General features: G+C 53.2%; 1 protein-coding gene across 1 annotated transcript in view; it reads left to right on the top strand.

Moving 5' to 3' along the window:
* Window positions 1–783: 783 nt before the first annotated feature.
* GRIP2 (glutamate receptor interacting protein 2) overlaps window positions 784–19,538 on the top strand; it is a 73,630-nt gene continuing 54,875 nt past the window's right edge. Inside the window, exon 1 of the mRNA XM_045579216.1 lies at window positions 784–1,061. Within this exon, the coding sequence (XP_045435172.1) occupies window positions 1,007–1,061 (55 nt within the window). The 5' untranslated portion in view covers window positions 784–1,006. The remainder of the gene's footprint in view (window positions 1,062–19,538) is intronic.

Here is a 19,538-nt window from a genome sequence, read left to right on the forward strand (position 1 = left end):
ATTCCCACAAGGAAAAAGCAAGTCTGATTTCTGAGGATAGCACCCCCCACATCCTTCCCTTGCTGTTCTTCCTCAGCCTCTGAGATCCAGTGAGCTCAATGGCTGTCTATCAGGAGAGGAACAGGGATTGGGTGCAGAAGACAAAGCCTGCAGACAGACAGACAGACCTCCTCCTCACTATCCTTCACCTGTGCTGTGTGGGTAAGGACGGGGACCACCCTCTCTGAGTCACCTTTGCTTCCTCTTCAAGATGCAACCCAAGGCCTCCCTCCCAGGGAAGGGGTGAGGGCGCCTGTGGAGAGTCTTTTGCCTCTTGCAGGCCTGAGGCCAGGAGGCACTCACTCATTCATTGATTCACCAATTCATTAATGCATCAGTCACTTATTTACATATTTCTTCACCTTTCATTTACTCATTAATTTACTCACTCATCAACTCACTAATTCATTCATCCACTTAGTTATTAATTATCTTATCCTCATCATTCATTCATTCATTCATTTACTTACTTATTCACCCGTTATTCATGCATTCACTGACTCATTCATTCATTGACTAACTGGCGGTGATTAGCGTCACTTGAATGAGAATTGGAGGGCGGGGGTGGGGGAGACTGGCGATGTGGGGGCTGTTGGAGGTTACTGACTGATGGGGGGGGGGGGGGAAAGGGGTAGGGGGTGATACGCCTCTGGCCCAGTCGGGCCCCTCTCCAGCCTCTCTCTCCGCTCCCGCCCGAGTCCGCCGCCCCGCCCCCGCGCCGCCAAAGTGCGCGTTCTCGGAGAGCGGCGCTGCTCAGCCTCCGGTTCGGGAGCCGAGCGGAGCGCCCGGCGGCCGCCCCCACACTCCCCCGGCCCTCCCCGGCCGCCCATGCCCACCGCGCCCCGGGCCCGCGGCCCTGCCCAGCGCTGCTCTGCGCCTCCGGGCCCGGCGGGGGCGGGGGCGGGGCCGGGGCCGGGGCCGCGGCCGGGCTGGACAGACCCCGCCGGGCCGCAGGGCGGCCGCCGGGATGCGGAGCTGGCGGCGGAGCCTCGCGCTCTGCCTGCAGCGGCTGCCGGACGAAGGTAGGACGCGGCGGCGGTCCAGGCCGGGAGCGCGGGGCGGGGCGGGGCGGGCGGACCAGCGCGGAGCTGGCCAGAAGCGGGCACGCGGGGGGCGCCAGTTGAGGGTCCCCCGAGGAGGGTCCCCGGGGAGGGTCGCCGCAGGGGCCGCCTCTGAGCAGCGGGAGGGGAGCGCACCTGAAGCCGGCAGCCGGAAGGGGTCACCGCAGGACAGCCGGTGCGGAGCGCAGCCCGGCCCGCGGACAGCGTGCAGCGGGGAGCTCAGCGGGGCGTCCCGAGATGGGACCCGGAACCGGGCGACCCTCTCAGGGGCTGGCGCGCAGGCTCCGAGCCCTCGAGGGCGCATTTCCCGAGCGGCCCGCGAGGCCGGTTCCTGGAGCTGCCGGAGCCGGCGCGGCGGCCACGTGCCTCCGGGCTGCCCCGAGTTAGCAGGGATCGGGATGTGCGGGCGCGCGCGGGGGGGACGAGGGGCGGGGGCTCTGGGTCCCGGGGCTGCGGTCGCTGGGACCCAACTTTGCTTCAGGGGGTTCTCCCGGACCCAGACACTGCAGTTCCTCAAAGTTGCACCGAGGCCGAATGCGGGGAGTGGTTTGGGGGCCCCCTTCCCCGGGCCGCCGTGCCGCAGCGCTGCGGCGGGGCCCCCTGCTCCCCGGGACCTGTTGTCAGAACCGGATGCAGTGGAGGGAGGAGGGAGACGGACCCGCGTCTAGTGACTGTAACCCTGGAAAGTTGGGGTTCGGCGCTAACAGAGAATGGCCAGGCTGCGAGTTGGGGGCGGGGGGCGGCGGGAGGACGGCCGGCCGCCCACCTCCGCGCACTTAGGGGTCACCATGGTGGACTGGCAGGCCCCGCGTCCCGAGTCCCGGAGTCTCGCATCTGCCTCGGGGTTTAACCTTCACAGCCTCCCGCTCAGGGGGGGGCGCTATTCTTTTCTCCACTTCACAGGTGAGGACACTGAGCCTCCGCGAGAGCAAGCCTCTTGCCCAAGGTCACACGGCCAGTAGGGGGTAAAGCTGAGATGCAACTGCAAGATGTTGGGGGTGTCTAACCCCCCCACCCCTACCTCCTCCCTGGCTGCTCCCCCAAATGGGGCCTGGCGCCATGAGAAAGGGTGCCTTTGCAACGCAGACCAGAAATTCCTGTGTGGGGCTTGGGGGTGGGATGGATTGGGACTTGGTCCCTGCCCCTCCTGTCCTGTCAGGTCTGTCACCCCTGCCCCTCCTCCCCCCACACTGTGGCCCTAGGTTTGAGGGCATGAAGCAGAGCCTGAGGAGGGTCCTGCTTCCATCCCCATCAGCCTAAGCCCCTAGCAGGCCTGCAGCTCTGCCCAACCCAGGGGGCTGACTCTCATTTCTCCTCCCACCCGAGCTGGTGCTGCTGATGGCACAGCGCTAAGCGCCCAGGTTTTCTTCCCCGGGGTCAAGGGAGGAGGCAGACGAGTACGGTTGCTCATAAGGAGGGGATCGTGGAGGAGTGCCCCTCCTCAATGAAACTGCCCCCAAAGAGCGGAGTAAATTAGGAAGGAAACCTTACAGAGCCTGGTGCTCACCACCAACCTTCAATCTGAGCTCACTTCTTCAGAAATTGGGGCAGCTCAGCCACAAGCAGGCTCTGATCTTAGACAGTCATGCCCTCTCCCCCAGGCTCACTTTCTGTGACTCTAGCTTCTGTAAGAGGAGGGCCTCACCCCTGCCCTGCAGGGTTTCTGGGGAGTTGCTCTCTAGTTCCCAATCCTCCCCCTACTCTGTGCATGTGGGGGGGTGTGTGTACACAGTATATGCATATGTGTGTGTGTGTGTGTGGTGTGTGTGTATACACAGTATATGCATATATGTGTGTGGCATGGGTGAGGCATGTGGATGGTGTGCGTGTGAGTTGTGTGTGAAGGCATATGGGTGATGCATTTGAGATGTGTGCGTGAGGTTCACATGTCACATGTATGAGGCATGCAGTCTTGTGATACTGATGGCTATTTTGCCTGCCCACCGGCCACATCTCTTGAGAGGAGGCCACTTCTCCCTTCCTCAAGGCCAGAAGGTACCCAGCATTTGAGTTTTCCATGGAAAATCTTACTTGAGATCGATCCTTGGGCTCAGCACTAAATCAGAGGGCGGCCGCGCCAGCAGGAAATTACTCTTTTAAAGAGACAAGTCCCTGGCTGTCTCTGGGCCACAGGAAAATTGGTTCCTGCAGACTGGGTCTCAGATGAGAGGTTCAGGGGTGTGGTCCAGCTTGACGAGAGACTCGTGGTAGGTCAGCCAAGCCCAAGAGTAAGAGAGATGAAGAAATAGGCCCTTACACCTGGCATCTTCGGAGAAGAGCTTTAGCCAGCGGGAGGGACACTTTGAACAAGACCAGCGTATCTTCTTGTTCTGCGTTGTAATGGAAGGTTCTGGGGAAAGCAGAGTGGGCTTGGAGACCAGACTCATGTCCCAAACTTGGGCCCCTCCTCTGGCCAGCTCTGTGATCTTGGGGATGCTAATTAATTCTTCTGAGTGTCTGTTGTTTTGTGTGTGTTTTTGGGTTTTGTTTTGTTTTTCACCCATAAAGCAGAAAGGGTAACCTTGCAGGGTGCTCTTGAAGAGTCCGTGTTAGCATATCCTAGCTCAGAGCCTGGCGCATAGTAGGTGCTTTGATAAATACTAATCCTGCCCTTCCTTTCCTGATCTTTATACATCCATTGTAATTTCAGATTTAGGGAAATGATCGGGTGCATGGATCAGTGGAGAACAGGACTAGGTGGATTTCTGGGTTGTGAGCGGCCAGCTTGAGGCTCTCCACTCCTAGGGTTTGGGGGACCCATGGCTGCATCTACCAAGTGGCTATTTGAATGTATCACCTAGCCTTGCCCAATGAGGCTGACCCAAAGCTTGGGTCATGTGCATGGCACACTTACACAGCACATGTGCCAGGGTCACTCTGCAGCGTTTAGATCTTAAAGTAGTAGCCATATCCCTTGAAGAGAGACGCATGCAGCCAGCCACTGGGATTGGGAACTCTGTGACTCTAGCTTCATGATGCTTTTGAGACATGTGTGTGTGTGTGTGTGTTTGTGTTTGTGTGTGTGTGTGTGTGTGTGTGTGTGAGAGAGAGAGAGAGAGAGAGAGAGAGACTTGTGTTCTAATGAACTCCACCTTGACATTTACTGTCCTATAGACAACAACATTTTCTTCTATTCACCACAGTAATTGCTTCAGGAGAACCACTCTCCCTTCCCCTACTCCCCGGCATTTGATGATCTCTGTGCAGGAAGCCAGTCCTCAGCTTCCAGTTGTCCCCAGTCCCTCCGATAACAAAAGTTCAAGGTGCCCAGGGCTTGGGGAATGTGAAGTGGAAGCAGCAGCCAATTCCTTTCAGGGCGGCCGCTCAGAGGAGAAGAGCACTGTGACCCAGCCGAGGTCAGACTCCTACCCAGGAGCAGAGCTCTCACGTGGTGCAGCCTAGTTAATTTCCCTCCTGCTGCCAGTCTTCTCTGCTCTCTAATGGACACTTAGAATATTAGCCAGGAGGGTTAATAGAAGTCATCACGTCCAACCCTCTTATTAGAGAGAGATGGGGACACACAGAAGCCGTGAGGAGGAAGTGACTTTTTAGCCAGTCGATAAATATTTATTGAGCCCTGTGTTGGGGGCTGGGGATAGGGCCATGGACAAAGACAAAGGCCCTGCTGTAATGGAGTTTACATCCTGGGAGAAGGTAAGACAGAGACAAATAAACAGGGATGGGATAGTTTCAGAGTCATCAGTGAGATGGAGACCACACAGGAGCAGAGGGTGATGTCGTGGTGAGTTCCATGGGGGGGTGGTGTTAGGGTTAGGGTTGGTCTGGGGTGATCAGAGAAGGCCTCTCGAGAAAGTGACTGCTGAGCCGAGACTAAAGAACAAGTAGGTGCGGCCATGCTAAGAGCAGGAGGAAGAGCCATGAAGGCAGAGGGAGCAGCAAGTACCAAGAAAAGCTCTGGTCAGCTGAGGGTCATAGGGGGAGGACCAGTCTGACCTGTTGGAGGAGCCAAAAGAAGGAATGAGGAAGAGGGAGAGCGATAAGCAATGAGGTTGGAGGAGCTAGATCAGTGCACTGGGAGAAGTGCGGATTCTATTCCTAGGGGAGCCATCGGAAGTCTTGATCAAGGACTTGTGCTGGCTCTGAAGACAAGCAAGATTTTGATCAATAGAGATGGCAGTGGGGAGAGGCATGCCAGGCAGAGGAATGGCATGAGTAAGGGAGCAGAAGTGGGAAAGCTGTAGGAGATGAGGCTGCCAGACAGGCAGGAACCAAAGGCCCTGAATGCCACCCTGGAGAGCTGTCCAGGGTTCTGACAGGTGCATCCAGTGCCTGCAATTGATGGACTGTTAGGGGAGTGTGTGTGTGTGTGTGTGTGTGTGTGTGTGTGTGTGTGTGTGTGTGTATGTGTGTGGTAGTACCTAGCTAACTAATGTGTCCCTGTGTTGGTTACCTAGGAGACAATGGAAAGACGATGGGGCAGGATCTGATTGGCTATTCAGTCCCACTGCTCATCTCTCTGTCAGGACTGCAGGCAGAGGTTACAAATGGTCCATGTGGGCATGCCAAGTGCCGGAAGGGGAGCTGTGAATGCTCACTGCCCCAAGCCCTGTGTGTACGTATGTGTGGCTGCCAGTGCGTGCGTGGGCATGTCTTGAACAAAGTGGTGACATCTGGAGCTAATGCGCTTCCTGCTGTGAAACATCTGCTCGTTGCCTTAAATCAGGTAGTGGGGCCCAGATAAATTTCAGGAGAACTAGCCAGACCTTGGAAAGGATCTCATGTTTGCTTTTAATAACTGCAGTGTCAACATTGGAGCTGGTTTTAAATGTCGTCCTGTACCTTCAAAAATGCAAATAAACCTTTGAGTGATGGAAGTTATGTATGTTCCACAATGTGGACTGTGATGTTAGGATGTAAAATCACCCTCCCCTCCCACCAAACCCCAACTGAGAAGGATGGCATAAGACTGTAGATCTGCTTTTTTTCTCCTCTCTCCTTTAAAACCAATAGTGTTTCTTTTTATTTTCTACCTTGTGGGTAAATGGACAGGGAATCTACACTTTTTGGGATGGGGAAACAAACAAACAAAACCATCAAAGTGTTTCCTTTGTAGTTGACTTTCTAAAGCAGCAGCTCAGGTAGACTTGGAAAACAACAAAAACACAGCACCCCAACAGCTCCAGGCTGCAGAAGATTTAGCATTCTCACACTGCTCCCTCCTCCCTTCCTCCTCCCCTCCCCCTCCTCACTTCCCCTTGGCAGATGACACAGCTGGTGAGAAAGGAAACGGATTTCCCTGCTCCCACTCCTGGCTTCTCTGGCTTAAGTTTTAAGGTGCCACAGCAGTGTTCCCCAAACTTTTGACATATGTGTACCCCTTCTATAATTTTCGTAACGCTGAGTACCCCTCATACTCATGAGAACGTAGAATTAGGCACAGCTAAGCACGGTGCAGTGCATATCCCCACCAAACTCCAGTGCAACCCATACCCCCACCAAACCCTTCCCGTACCCCTGGGGGTACACGTACCACACTTTGGGAAACACTGTATTAGAGGAACCTTCTCTGCCTCTTCCCTGTCATCCTAATAAAGATTCCCCACCACCACCACCACCAGAGGGGAAAAATTATGGAATAATTTTATGAAATTTTTCCATCTTTCCAGCACTGGTCAGAGGTATTTTCTAAAACATACATCTGGGGGTGGTTTTCCCCCTGTTTATACATTACCCATTTGTGCACCATAACTTACAGTGGGGGAGGGGGAGAGGAAGGGAGGGAGAGGAGGCTGCACTTAAATGCCCAATAGGACAACCCAAGTGACCCAGAAGACGAATAAAGGAGGCCCAGGGCCTTTGCACTTGCTGTTCCCTCTGCTGGATCCATCTTCTGCCTTACATAGGGGCGGGCAAAAGTAGATTTACAGTTGTGAGTATGCAACGTGGAGTTTATTCTTGCATTATTTATTTATGTATTCTTGTGTTATTGTTTCATTTTCCACACAAACAACTGTAAACCTCCTTTTGCCCCAGACTGTGTGCATATGGACCGCTCTCTTGATTTAGATCCCTGCAAAATCCTCCTCAAAGAGGCCCCCCCCACCATCCTATCTAAAATAGCAGCCCTTAGCCCCATAACTTTCTTTTTCTTCCCAGCCTTTTGCACTGCCTGACTTTGTTATGTACTGTGTGTCACGTTTATTACCTTTCTCCTCCACTGGTACGTAAATGCCACGAGAGTCATGGCTGTGTCACTTTATTTTCCACGGCATTCCCAGTAACTAGCACATGGTCTGACACGCAGCAGTTGCTCAGTAAATATCTGTGAACTGAGGGAGTGAAATGCGCCGAGGGGATAATGCTGACCCAGAAAGTAGGCCTTGTGGGAGTCCTGGCTCAGCCTGCCAGATCTTCTTATTTTTCTAGGGAAGCTAAAAATCCAGAGTTTTACATACTGTCTCCCAACTCTAAAGGTTAAACACCAACTCAAACAAAGATTCCGAGGGCCAAGCCACACCCCCTTTGGAGGTGGAGGCCTCCGGTGCTGCAGGTCCTTCGCCATCTGGCGGCAGTAACCTTTCTTCCCTCCTTCCCACGCACAGATGACCCCCGAGCCTTTGCTCAGGCTGCCACCTCTGCCTGGAGTGCCTCTTCCCCAACCTCTTCCTCACCCAGCAAATTCCTTTTTCCTCTAGTCCCCACCCCAAGGCCAAGCCAAGGTGCAACTCCTGTTACCCCCACCCCCACCCCCAATAGGACAGAATGAGTCTCTCCCACCACATTTCTGTCCTGGCTCCTCTCGTTTAGGAGGGTAACTGTTTGCTCATCTGTCTCATCCACTGGACAGAGAGCTCCAGGGGCGGGAACCCCATCAGATCTGCAGGTCTGCAGTGCCAGCAACGAGACCGACAGACATCCTGCAGGTGCTCATTGAGGGAGTGGTGAACACAATGGAGGAAGGGAGCGGGGAGCCACCAGCCTTTGTTGGGCAGCTCCTGGGAGCCATGCCCTGGGTTGACCACATTCACATCCTTTCCTTCATGGCCTGGTGACCGGCGTGGGGAGGTGCAGAGGGGACCTGATTAGGTCTGAGCTCCTGGTGTCAAGGAGCTCCTCGTGGCGCTGAAAAGCCGCTCCCCGGCTGGTGTGCAGCTGCCATCCCATTACATTCATCAGACTAACCTCTGTCTCAGGTCACACAGGGCTGGCTTCCAGCCCAGCCCAGCTGCTCCCAAACCGTATGACCGTGTATGAGTCCCTTTGCCTTCCTGGGCCTCACTTTCTCTTCTCTGTAAAATAGAAGTGCTACCGCCACAGGAGTTATTGTGACGACAGGTGGAGAGGACTTGGCCAGCCATAGAGTGGGGTGCAACCATGGAATGCTGACTGGCCCCAAGACGGGAGTGCCCAGATACTGGGCGGCAGAACTGGGCCTCCGCCTCTGTGTTCAGCTTGCTTTGCGGATGTGACCCCCTCAGGGCCACGCAAAGTAGCCACCACACAGGGATGCCCGTGGCCGGATGGGTGTCGCAGGGTGCCCTGGGCTGGAAGCGGAAACCTGGGACCTGCCTTGATTCTGTGAACAATTCTCGTGGGACTTGCCTGATCTATCTGGGCCTCAGTTCCCTCCTCAGGAAAATCAGGAAACAATCCTGCTCCAAGGGGATGCAAAGAAATAAAATGGAAGAGAAAGTGTGCAGGCTGCTTTGTACAAGCGGAAGCCCCTGAGGAAATGGGGAGGGAGATGATGCAGGCTGATGATAACCACAGCGTGGAATTGCAGGAGGGGCTTTGGGCCCGGGCACAGGCACACTCACCCCTCTCGATAGAGGCCCCGATCCTACACCAGCAATGGGAGGAAAGGATGGTTAGCCCACTTCCCTACCAGGAGACTCAGGGGCTGAGAGAGAAGTGATTTGCCCCACTTCATGCCTGAGCTGGGACTGGTCTCTCAGCCTTCCTGTTGACCAGTGTCATGTTTTGAATTTTTAAAACTGTATAAAATGTTTGTTGGGCTTTTAAACTATTTTAAATAATTAAACATAGCAATATCAGTTTTTTTTTAAGATATTGCAATGTCCCACCTTCACACACAGCACTAATATGTACACATTTCCTGGCCTCTTGCTATTATTAAAAAAAAAAAAGTATCCTTTAAATAACATTCTCTCTGATTAAGCATGTAATTATTGTTAAATATAGGCCCTTTTGGAAAGAAAGACCAGGTGAAAATTAAAGTTGTCTTCCATCTACCCAACATCCAGGGCCTCTCTGGTAGGTTTCCTTCCAATATTTTTTCCACTATCTATTTCTGTTGAAATCATACTACATTTGCTGATTTGTGTTTTGCTTTTTCCTTCGCATAGACTTATGGGGTCAGCATTTTCCTGGCTTATTCTAGCTGCCGACTGCTTCATGGAGTGGCTGCTCCAGGCACAGTTGATTTCCCTACCCCAACGTCCCTGCCCCCCCACCCCCCACAGTTGGATAACAAGGTTGTTTCCAGCATTTAGCTGTTAATAACGAAGGCCGCAGTAAGAACCAGCTGTGCTGTGGTTATCATCAGCCTGTAATGCAACTCTGCATGGCCTTTCCTCCCTGCAGGTGTTATTTCTTACGCTTGTCCTTGTTAATGGCCACATAATCTCCCCGAGTGTTGCTATTCCTCATGGTCGAGGCCATATCTCCCTGCCCATATCCCATGAGGCCTCTCCACTCCCTCTAGAAAGCCAGTCCCTCCCTCCAGCACCTTGGACTTGGCGAACACACCTGCAGTGGGGAGGGAAGAGCTGTCATCATCTTGCCCAAACCCCAGGCATATGCTGTCTTCCTCCTGTCCGTGTCCTGGCCCGGGCTGAACTCAGACCCTGTGCAGGTTGGTTCTCTTGGTCCTCCTTTCATTCATTTTCCAGTTGTTGAACTATGATCTGCCATATGGCAGCCTCTGCTCTAAATTGCTGGCATAGAGTCGTAAACTAGACAGCCTTTGTACGTAGGCAGCATGGGAGACAGGGCACAAACAGGTGGAGCAATAAATAAGAATTCACAGGTGGAAGGTGCTGCTCCGAAGCCAAGGAAACGGGAGGATATAAAGGAGGGCGACGGAGCAGTCAGAGAGGGCTTTCTGGAGGAGGTGGCATCTGTGCTGCAGCCAGCCAAGGGAAGGTTCAGGGGAGGAGCGGTTCCAGGTGGAAGGGACAGCAGGGCAGAGACCCTGGGGCAAGAGTGGGTCTGGAGGAATTGGAGGAATGGAGGCCAGTGTGGCTGCAGGAGAGTTGAGCGGTGTGAAGCCAGCAGGGCCCCTGCAGGCCAGAGGGAGGAATTTAGGTGTCTTTGGAGATTCCTGGGAAACATTAGGTACCCGATTGGGACAGCTAGCTGCTGTTACTGTTAGGACAGTGATCGGCAAACTCATTAGTCAACAGAACCAAATATCAAAAGTACAACGGTTGAAATTTCTTTTGAGAGCCACATTTTTAAAACTTAAACTATATAGGTAGGTACATTGTTATTAGCTTAATGAGGGTACTCGGCCTTTGCTAAAAACTCAAGGGGCCAAAGAGCCGCATGTGGCTCTCAAGCCGCAGTTTGTCAACCACTGTGTTAGGAGATGAGACTTGCTTGCTGCGTAGAGTGCATTGGGGATGCTGTCTGGCCTCCTTGAAATCTGACCCGCCTCCTTGCTGCAGCTCCCACCTGTTCCCTCCCGGAGCTGCCTTGGGGCACGCTGGGTCTGCAGATCAGCAGTTCCCCTGACTCCCTTCCTCCAGAATGAGAGCCCAGGGGGCTGTGTTTGCCCTAAGCTGTCCCTCTGTGTGAAATGGGCCGATTCTGCCTCCTGGAGCTCCTGGGAGTCTGTGCTGGCACCTATGGGGGCTCACAAACAACAGTTCCAAAGATACTAAATCAAACATTTCTAAAACTAATATTTTACCTAGAAAAATCTTATCTAGAAATCTCTATAGTGTTCCTTTGAGGGCGTGTGTGAGTGCCCTGTAGGTACCCTGGAGGGAGGTGGCAGGTGGCCCTCAGGGAAAACCAAAAGCAATTACATTGGATTCCACACTTAATTTAACCTAAAGACCCTGCAGGGAGGCGAGGCAGGGAGGCAGGGCTTGAAGGCTGTGGGCAAAAGTGATTCGTGGGAGATGTATAGGACCTCGTGAAAGATTCGGGTCCAGGCCGAGCTTGGATGGGGCGGGGCTCGGTGCCTTGGGCTTTGCCTCCACAGCCCTGGAGGCAGGTGGTCTGAGACTCCTGATGGCCGTGACGGCTTTGTGACTCTGGGCGAGTCACAGCCCCTCTCCGGACTCTGTAGCACCATAAGGCATTCTGGGTTCTCCTCCTCCTCTGGGTCCTGGCCCCAGCCGGCCCCCCATCTCCCACCAGACCTGCGCTTCACAAACCTTTCCATACCTTTAAGGCCCTCTTCCTCCCAGCCCGAGCCCTCCCCTGTCCAGTTGCTTTTTCATTTTGTAGAGGAGAACACAGATTCCAAGAGGCTCATTGATAGGCTCAGAGTCCACAGTGAGGCTGGGCAGGGTGTGAAGCTGTCTTGGCCCACTTCAAGGAGGAGGAGTGATGGTGGCGGGAGGGAAGGGGCAGTGGCAGGAGCCTCTGGGGTTGTCTTGAAGGCCACTCAGGATTCAGACGGGTGGTGATTTGATTCTTCACCCAGCCCCCTACTGGATTATGTCCTGTGGCATTTTCTCTTCACATTGAACAAAGAAGGGCCGGGAGAGTTCAAGGACCAGACAGAAACCCAGAGCAACTAGTTCCGGAGCGGGAATGTGGTCCCTCCTGGTCCAGCCTTTCTCCCCAGCACATCGCCAAGTCTTTGGACCTCCCCTACCATGAGCCTAGCGTCTCCACTCACCTGACCTCCCTGAGCTTCCGTGTCTGAATCTATAAAACGAGAATGATGATATGCCCACCTCCCAGGCTTGCTAGGACGAACGGCTGTTGATGAATGGCCTAGAATCGTACCTGGTATCCATTTCCTCTCAGAAAAAAACCCCTGTAACTCTAGGGCCACTCAAACCCTGGGGAAAATCTTTCTAGGAAAGGAGCCCCTTCTTTCCCAGGACCCGAGCTTAGCTGGCACGGCCCCCCCTCCCATTAGGAGGAGGGAGGGAACTTGTCAAAGGCTGGTGGTTGCAGATGGCAGGCAGCTAATTTATTTACCTCCTCCTAATAAATATGTACGACGCATAAATAAAACATCTCACTTGTACCATTGCGGTCGGGTGCAGGCAGGCAGTGACAGTCAGCAGCATAGCTCTGAAGCAGACTCTCTGTGCATGTGGAGTCTGGCAAGGGGGTTAATGAGCTGATTATTCCTCCCTTAACCCAATTTCTTGTCACAAATCCAGCAGCGCGAAGAATTCCCAAGTCAGGAGGCACTGGGCTTTCTCTCCAGGCCTCCCAGCCAAGGCCAGGTTGAGGAAGGCCCCAGCACCCTTGGCTGGGCTCTGGGCAAGATGGAACTGGACGGCCCCGGGAGGTGGTGAGCTCCCATCAAGGCTGCAGCCAAAGGACTTCCTGTTCTGAATGGGGTTTGGACATCTTGGGCCATCTCCTGAGATGGTTTGACCACTGTGGTGAGCCTCGTTTTTGCAAACTTGACCTGTTTCAAGTTCATGCACAGGCCTCTTGGCAGGTTCCCAGCCTCCACACAATCCCCCCCTGCATTTGTTCTTCCCTGCTCCTCTCCCCCAGCTCATCAGGGAGCCAGGAAACCCAGTTATAAGGCAAGGTAACAACCCATGGGGCTGCTGGAAGAACCTTAGAGTGGGGAAAAGGAGCAGAGGCAAACAAAACAGGTCACGTTTGCAATGAATGGAGAGTCTGAGCTCTGATGTCATCCTTTGGGCCCCTGGATTCAGCCCTTCCTGAAGGGGATGTGAGCTTTTCAGGTCTCCTCCTCACATGGGCCAGTTGGGGTTGGGTTTATGTCATTGATCAGTAAGAGCTTCTTGCCTGGAATCACCTCCTCCGGGAAGTTTAAGAAAGGGCAGGTGGTCCTGGCTCAGCGGAGAGGGCCCGCATTCTGTTTTGGACACTGGCATGTGCAAGCATGGGAGCAGAGCTGACACACAGAGTGATGGAGGAAAGGCTGGGAAGGGAAGGAGAAGGGACCCAGCACCAGGACTGCCAGGAGGACAGGCTGGGGGAGAGGAGGCTGACCAGGTGAACTTGACTCTGTATAGCTTTGTTGGTGTGATATAAGCTATACTCTCACCCCCAGTGCATGGAAGTCCCAAACTCACAAATGTTTCAACTTCTTATGGATTTCCTAAGAAACACAGCCCATTGGGCTCCAACCCAGTCCATCCCAAACTGAAATAATCAACACAACATAAAACCGACATCGGCTGGAACTGTGCACGGTAAAAAATAGTTGTTGATCTACACATTGACAGAACAATCCCATTTCCACGCCAAATTAAGATCTGCACACATCCGACCCGAGAGAATGGCAGTTGACAGAAATCACGGCCAGAGTGGGGAGTCCCACGGAGGCAGAAGTTGCCTCCAATCGGTAGTCTGTGCTGTGGGCAGAGAAGCTGATTGATGAGCCAGGTCTTCGTTACAAATCTTAATTAGGAAAGGCTCCATCTCAGTGAGGCTGACCTCAATAAAGCAAAAAAAACGGCAACGGAGAAACGGGGAAGTGGCTTAACTGCGGCGTGTAGAGGATTCATCAAAGGTTTAGAGGGCTCTTTGGGGCTTGTGCCGGAAAGGGCTTCCTCCTGTTCGCCAAAGTTGGGGAAATCGGTTCCCTTGTATTTGAGATTTGTCCTTGTCTAGTGGGTGGGCGGGGGTGGGGCTGTCAGAACGGACGGCACCTTCCGGAGAGAAGGTTGTGCTGCCATGCGGGGCTCCGTCCGTGCGGAAGGAGGAGGTGTCTGTGGATGGTCCAGGGTGGCTATACCCAAACATCCAAATAAAACATGTATTTGATACCGTCCCGTCCCCCTCCCTTCCGTGGCTCCCCACCGCTGCCAAGATCAGGTGCGCGTCCTCCCGTGTGGCCCGGCGCTGCTGCCCTCCCCGCCCGCTCTCTCGAGGCTGTCCTCCGATGTCTTTGGGCTCCGGCCACACCAGCCTCTTTCCATGCTTGGGGGGAAAACAAGCCCAGTGAGAGGCAGGGTAGCACAGGGGTTTCAAATGTAGTCTCTGCTACTGATGGAGTTGTGTGGCCTTGTGCCGGTCACTTAACCTCTCTGGGACCCAGTTTCTTCATCTGTAAAATGGGAATACTAGCACCCACGTCAGAGTGTAGTCCTGAGGGTGAACTGAGTTAAGGCAGGAAAGCCCCGGAGCCGTGTCCGCTGTGTGAGAGCACTGATGTGTGTGTGTGTGTGTGTGTGTGTGTGTGTTCATTCTTACTCCCACCCTAAGGCCCTGGCCCATGCTGTTCTCCCTGCCTGGGGTGGGATGGGGGAGGGCTTGTTCTCTGGTCTCTAATCTTGCAGCACTCACCCCAAGCACCTCTTCTTTTTTCTTGTTTTTTTTTAATTTTTTAAAATTTTTATTTATTTTTATTTATATTTAATGAGAGAGGGGGGAGGGAGGGAAGGAAGGAGGGGGAGAGAGACAGACAGAGATAGAGAGACAGAAAGAGAAGCATCCATTTGTTGTTCCACTTATTTATTTATCCATTCATTGGTGGTTCCTTGTATGTGCCCTGACCAGAGATGAAACCCACAACCTTGATGTATCAGGATGATGCTCTTAACCAACAGGCTTCCTGGCCAGGGCCTACTCCCAGCACCTTTTCTGAAGAAAAGCCTCCTGGTGCTCCTTGTTATACCCTCTCCCAGCGCCATCCTGAGCTCTGCAACGCTCACCGCGTTTTATGACAGTTACCCATGAGCCCCGTGGCTGTGGGTCCCAGCTGCCCTCCTCCTCTCCTCAGCACTGCCCTGGGGCTCGGCTCTTACCAGGCGATCAACCAATCAGGGGCTGTTGGTGGGTAGCCCACTTCCTCCTGCGGGTTCAGGTTCGTCCTGGCTGATAAGACTCACACCTTCCATGGCTTCTCACACCTTCAGTGGGCCTGCAGGTTCCCCAGGCAGGTGCTTCCCCTCCCCACCTGGGCTCTGGGCAGATCACAGCCTCAGCAGATTCCCCAGCGGACAGCTGCCAGCTGCCTCCTAATGACAGCCCTTAATTGCTTCCTCCCCATCCATTTAGTTTTCCTTAAAGGGCTGTCAGCCCAGCCTGGCCACACCAGGCTGCCAGCACGGGTGGACTCCGTGCCACCCTCCCTTCCAGAATTCCTTGCATTCAGAGTGGCCCCCTAGAAATTCCCTCCTTAAGCCCAGGAGAGCAGCCCACGGGGCCATTCTGTTGGGCACTGCCTCGGCAGGACGTTCCGAGGGCTGGCCTCTGTGCTGGTGGACGCCTGGCTCTTACTTGGTCTACTCATCACTCAGAACTAGCGATGGCCCAGCTTGCTCTGGAGGCGGGACCTACCACCTGGGGGGCTGGCTTTCTGGGCTCCTCACATTGGCATGTGCTCAGCATATGTCTTAGACCCTGGCATGGCCCCAGGACCTTGGGAATCGGAATCTCCTGGGCGAGGAGCATGTTTAAAATGCTCCTCCTCGCCCTGACCAGTTTGGCTCAGTGGATAGAGCGTCGGTCTGCGGATTCAAGGGTCCCAGGTTCAATTCTGGTCAAGGGCATGTACCTTGGTTGTGGGCACATCCGCAGTAGGGGTGTGCAGGAGGCAGCTGATCGATGTTTCTAACTCTCTCTCTCCCTTCCTCCCTGTAAAAAAAAATCAATAAAATGTATTTTATAAATAAATAAATAAATAAATAAATAAATAAATAAATAAATAAATAAATAAAAAAATAAAATGTTCATCCTCTGACCCCAACCCAAACCTGAGGAATCAGCACTGCTTGGAGTCAGACAGAAAACACTTCTTCCACCTTTTATTTAAAATCATAAAATGTGCACATGGGTATAACAGAGAGGTGTGGTGGAAAGAATAATGACAACGAACACCGTTGTAACCACCCTGGTTAAGAAGTAGGACATTGCCAGCCCCATAGGAGTTCCCGTGGGTTCATCTCACAGTGCGTCCCCTCCGTCCTCCTACCCAGAGGTAGCCGCCTCCTTGATATCTTGAGTGATCACTCTTTTGGTTTTCTTTACGTTATTCCCACCTTCTATAGATAACTACACATTAAAGTTTGTTTTCACCTGTTCTTTCTCTATATATATTTTTTAATTGATTTTTTTACAGAGAGGAAGAGAAAGGGATAGAGAGTTAGAAACATTGATGAGAGAAAATCATTGATCAGCTGCCTCTTGCACACCCCCCACCGGGGATGTGCCCACAACCAAAGTACATGCCCTTGACTGGAATCGAACCTGGGACCTTTCAGCCCGCAGGCTGATGCTCTACCCACTGAGTCAAACCGGTTTCAGCTTCACCTGTTCTTGAACTTCACATAAATGGAATCTTACCGTGTGCACTCTTCTCTGTCTAGCTTTTCTCGCTCAAGGTCATACTTTTGAGGTCTATCCATGGTGTTGTGTGCAGCAGCAGTGCATTCTTTTTCGCTGCTGTGTAGAATTCAATTGCGTGAATACACCACCGTTTTCACGCACCTGTTCTACTCTTGGTGGGCTTCTAGGTCGTTTCCAGTTTTTACTCTTGGGAATAATACTGCCGCAAATATTCTTGGACATGCCTTCTGGTACCCATTTCTCTTGGGTACATTCCTTCAAGTGCAATGGCTGGGCTGTAGGATATGCATATTTTAACAGCTTTATTGAGGTATATTTTAGGATACGCATATTTTAAAATTTCAGCAGATACTGTCAAGTTCCTTTCCAAAGTAGTACCATTTTACATTGCCACTAGCAGTGTGTGAGAGCTCCAGTTACTCCACATCCTCACCAATACTCGGTATTGTCAGACCTTTCTTTTTCCCCTCCCCATGAGTCTATATTTTTATCAAGCTTCCCCGGGGACTCTGATGCACTCAGAGGAAGGTCTCTCCTCTTGCTGTGCATGGATAACACCGGGTGAGCTTTAAAAAGCCAGAGCCTGGGGCCCTGCCAGGTCGTTCTGAATCATCCCCCACGGTTGGAGGGCGGCTATCTGTGGTTTGAACAAACTGAGCACTTCCTGATGGCGCCCATTAGGAGCTTCTGCTCCACCAGCCCCACGGCCAGCTGGCCTTCCAGCTCCTCTCAACCACAACCTTTGTTCTTCAGGCACCACGTCCCTTGCCTCTGGCTGGGGTCCCTGGGTTCTGTCCAGCGGCTGATCTTGCCTACGGCTCTTCACTCTGGGAGTTGGGGTGGGAGGCATTGAAGGCAGTGTCACCTCTGTGTAGACTGGAGCTCTGAGGGTTCCTTGGTTCCCATGGTGACCTTCTTAGAATGGTCCTCAGTAGTGGTTGCACCTCTAACATGAGCCAACTTTAGAGATGGGAGACCTGACAGGCACCCCTTAAGAGTAACGGCTGACACCAGAGGTTGCAAAGTCAGATGCCCACAGGGGCCAGGCAGGCTGGCCATGTGAGTGAGGAAGATGGGCAGGGATGAAACACATATGCATGCACTCACACACCAATACACACACACACACACACACACATACACACACTCTGAACATCTAAGCCAGCACTGGGGGTGATTTTGCCCTCTATGAAAAACATTTGGCAATGTCTGGAGACATTCTTGGTTTTCACAGCTGGGGAGGGGTGTGCTGGCATCTAGTGGCAGAGGCCGTGGGTGCTGCTGAATATCCCAGGGTGTGCAGGATGGCCCTTCACAACTAAGAATTATCTGGTCTAAAATGCCACCAGTGCTGGAGGTTGAGAAACCCTGATCTTAAAACAAAACAAAACAAAAACCAACGTACTACCATTTCAGCACGCATAAAAGTTGCGTGTCATTTTGAAAGCTGAACTTTTATTTTACAGCTTTATTTTAAATTGAATCGGGCTGGGGGCCAGCTCGTCACTGGTTAGTTCCTCTAAAGCAGTGCTTCTCAGACTCTCGGGTGAAGGACTAGTATTTTCTTCTTATTTTCAATCTATCGGAGACCGATGCATGTGAAAAATACACTAGTAATGAATGATTGAGAAATGAAATAAAACAACAAAGGCCTGGCCCAACTGGCGTGGCTCAGTGGTTGAGCATCCAACCTGTGAACCGAAAGGTCACAGTTCGGTTCCTGTCAGGGCACAATGCCTGGATCGACGGGATTACACATAGGAAGGACAGCAGCACAGAGCCTGTCCCTGGGAAGGAGATCCAGGTGTGAAAATTCGAAAATTCTTCCCAGATTCTCCTCCCCGCCATGTCTCTCTGTGAGGACTCCCTCAGGACCCCCTGGGTCTCTCATGATCCAGCACCCAGAGGGTTTGTGTGGCTCCGCAGGCCCTTGGCCATACTTTCTGGTCCCCATGACTACCTTGCCTGGATCCCCTAAACCCCAGGCAACAGGATGGGGGTGGGGGGGTGGGGAGTGGGTAGCTAGGGATCTGGTGGCTCAGAAAGTGTCCACACACCAGGGTCTGCCTGAGGCTCAGGCAGCAGAAGCATTGAGAGCATGCCCCTCCCTCTGTGGCCTCAGTTTCCCCATCTGGTGAAATGGGAGGGGTGCAGTTGTGGACCAGAAGCTTTCTCTGGCACAGCATGGTGGCTGAGATCCCAGCTCTCAGCCACCGTGTCATTTGGTGAATCTCCTGGTTTCAGAAGGAATGTTAATCTTCTCCTTGCCCTGCAGTTGGACTTCCAGGCAAGCAGGCCCACATGGGTCACGGCTGTCACTCGGGAATTAATGGAGGGAGGCCCTGGGTCCGCAGCAGAAGATGGACGTAGAGTGTGAGGCAGCACCCTGCAGGCAGGGCGGCAGGGACAGAGTGAGGGGCCTTTGCTGCCTCCCCTGCCCATGCCCCTGGTGGCCCTGCTCCCTCCTATCACTAAATATACCACGGCCTGCCATCTGCTATGCCAGCCCGTGCTATTTGTTCACCCCCACAAATGCCCCGTTTGGCAGGTGAGGAAACCGAGGCACAGAGAGAGTGAATGAGGAGCCGAAGGTCATACCGCTAGTGCACCCGGCTCTCCACTGCCTCCTCACAGGGATGTTTGCCGATTGCTCCCTGTGTCCAACCCACTTCCCGAGCACCCAGGAAGCTGGGACTAGGTCCCCAGCCACCTCCTCTCTCACTCTCACCTGTCCCACCTCTCCCTGCCTCCTACACGAAGGTTCCTCTGGTCCCCTCTCCAGCTTCACTTTGTAGCTGAATCAAGGGCTAGTGGTGGGATGGGGAAGCGCCCTTTCTGACCTCATACCCTGAACCTCGTACGCCAGGAGACTCTCCTGACAAGAGAGCACAGGTTTTGGAGCCCGATGGTCTAGGTTCTGATCTCAGCTCTGATACTTCCTTATGCGTGGCCCTGGACAAGTGATGTAACCTCTCAGTTTTCTCTTCT

Source organism: Pipistrellus kuhlii, unplaced genomic scaffold, assembly GCF_014108245.1.
Source record: "Pipistrellus kuhlii isolate mPipKuh1 unplaced genomic scaffold, mPipKuh1.p scaffold_m20_p_11, whole genome shotgun sequence".
In the NCBI taxonomy this organism is placed as follows: domain Eukaryota; kingdom Metazoa; phylum Chordata; class Mammalia; order Chiroptera; family Vespertilionidae; genus Pipistrellus; species Pipistrellus kuhlii.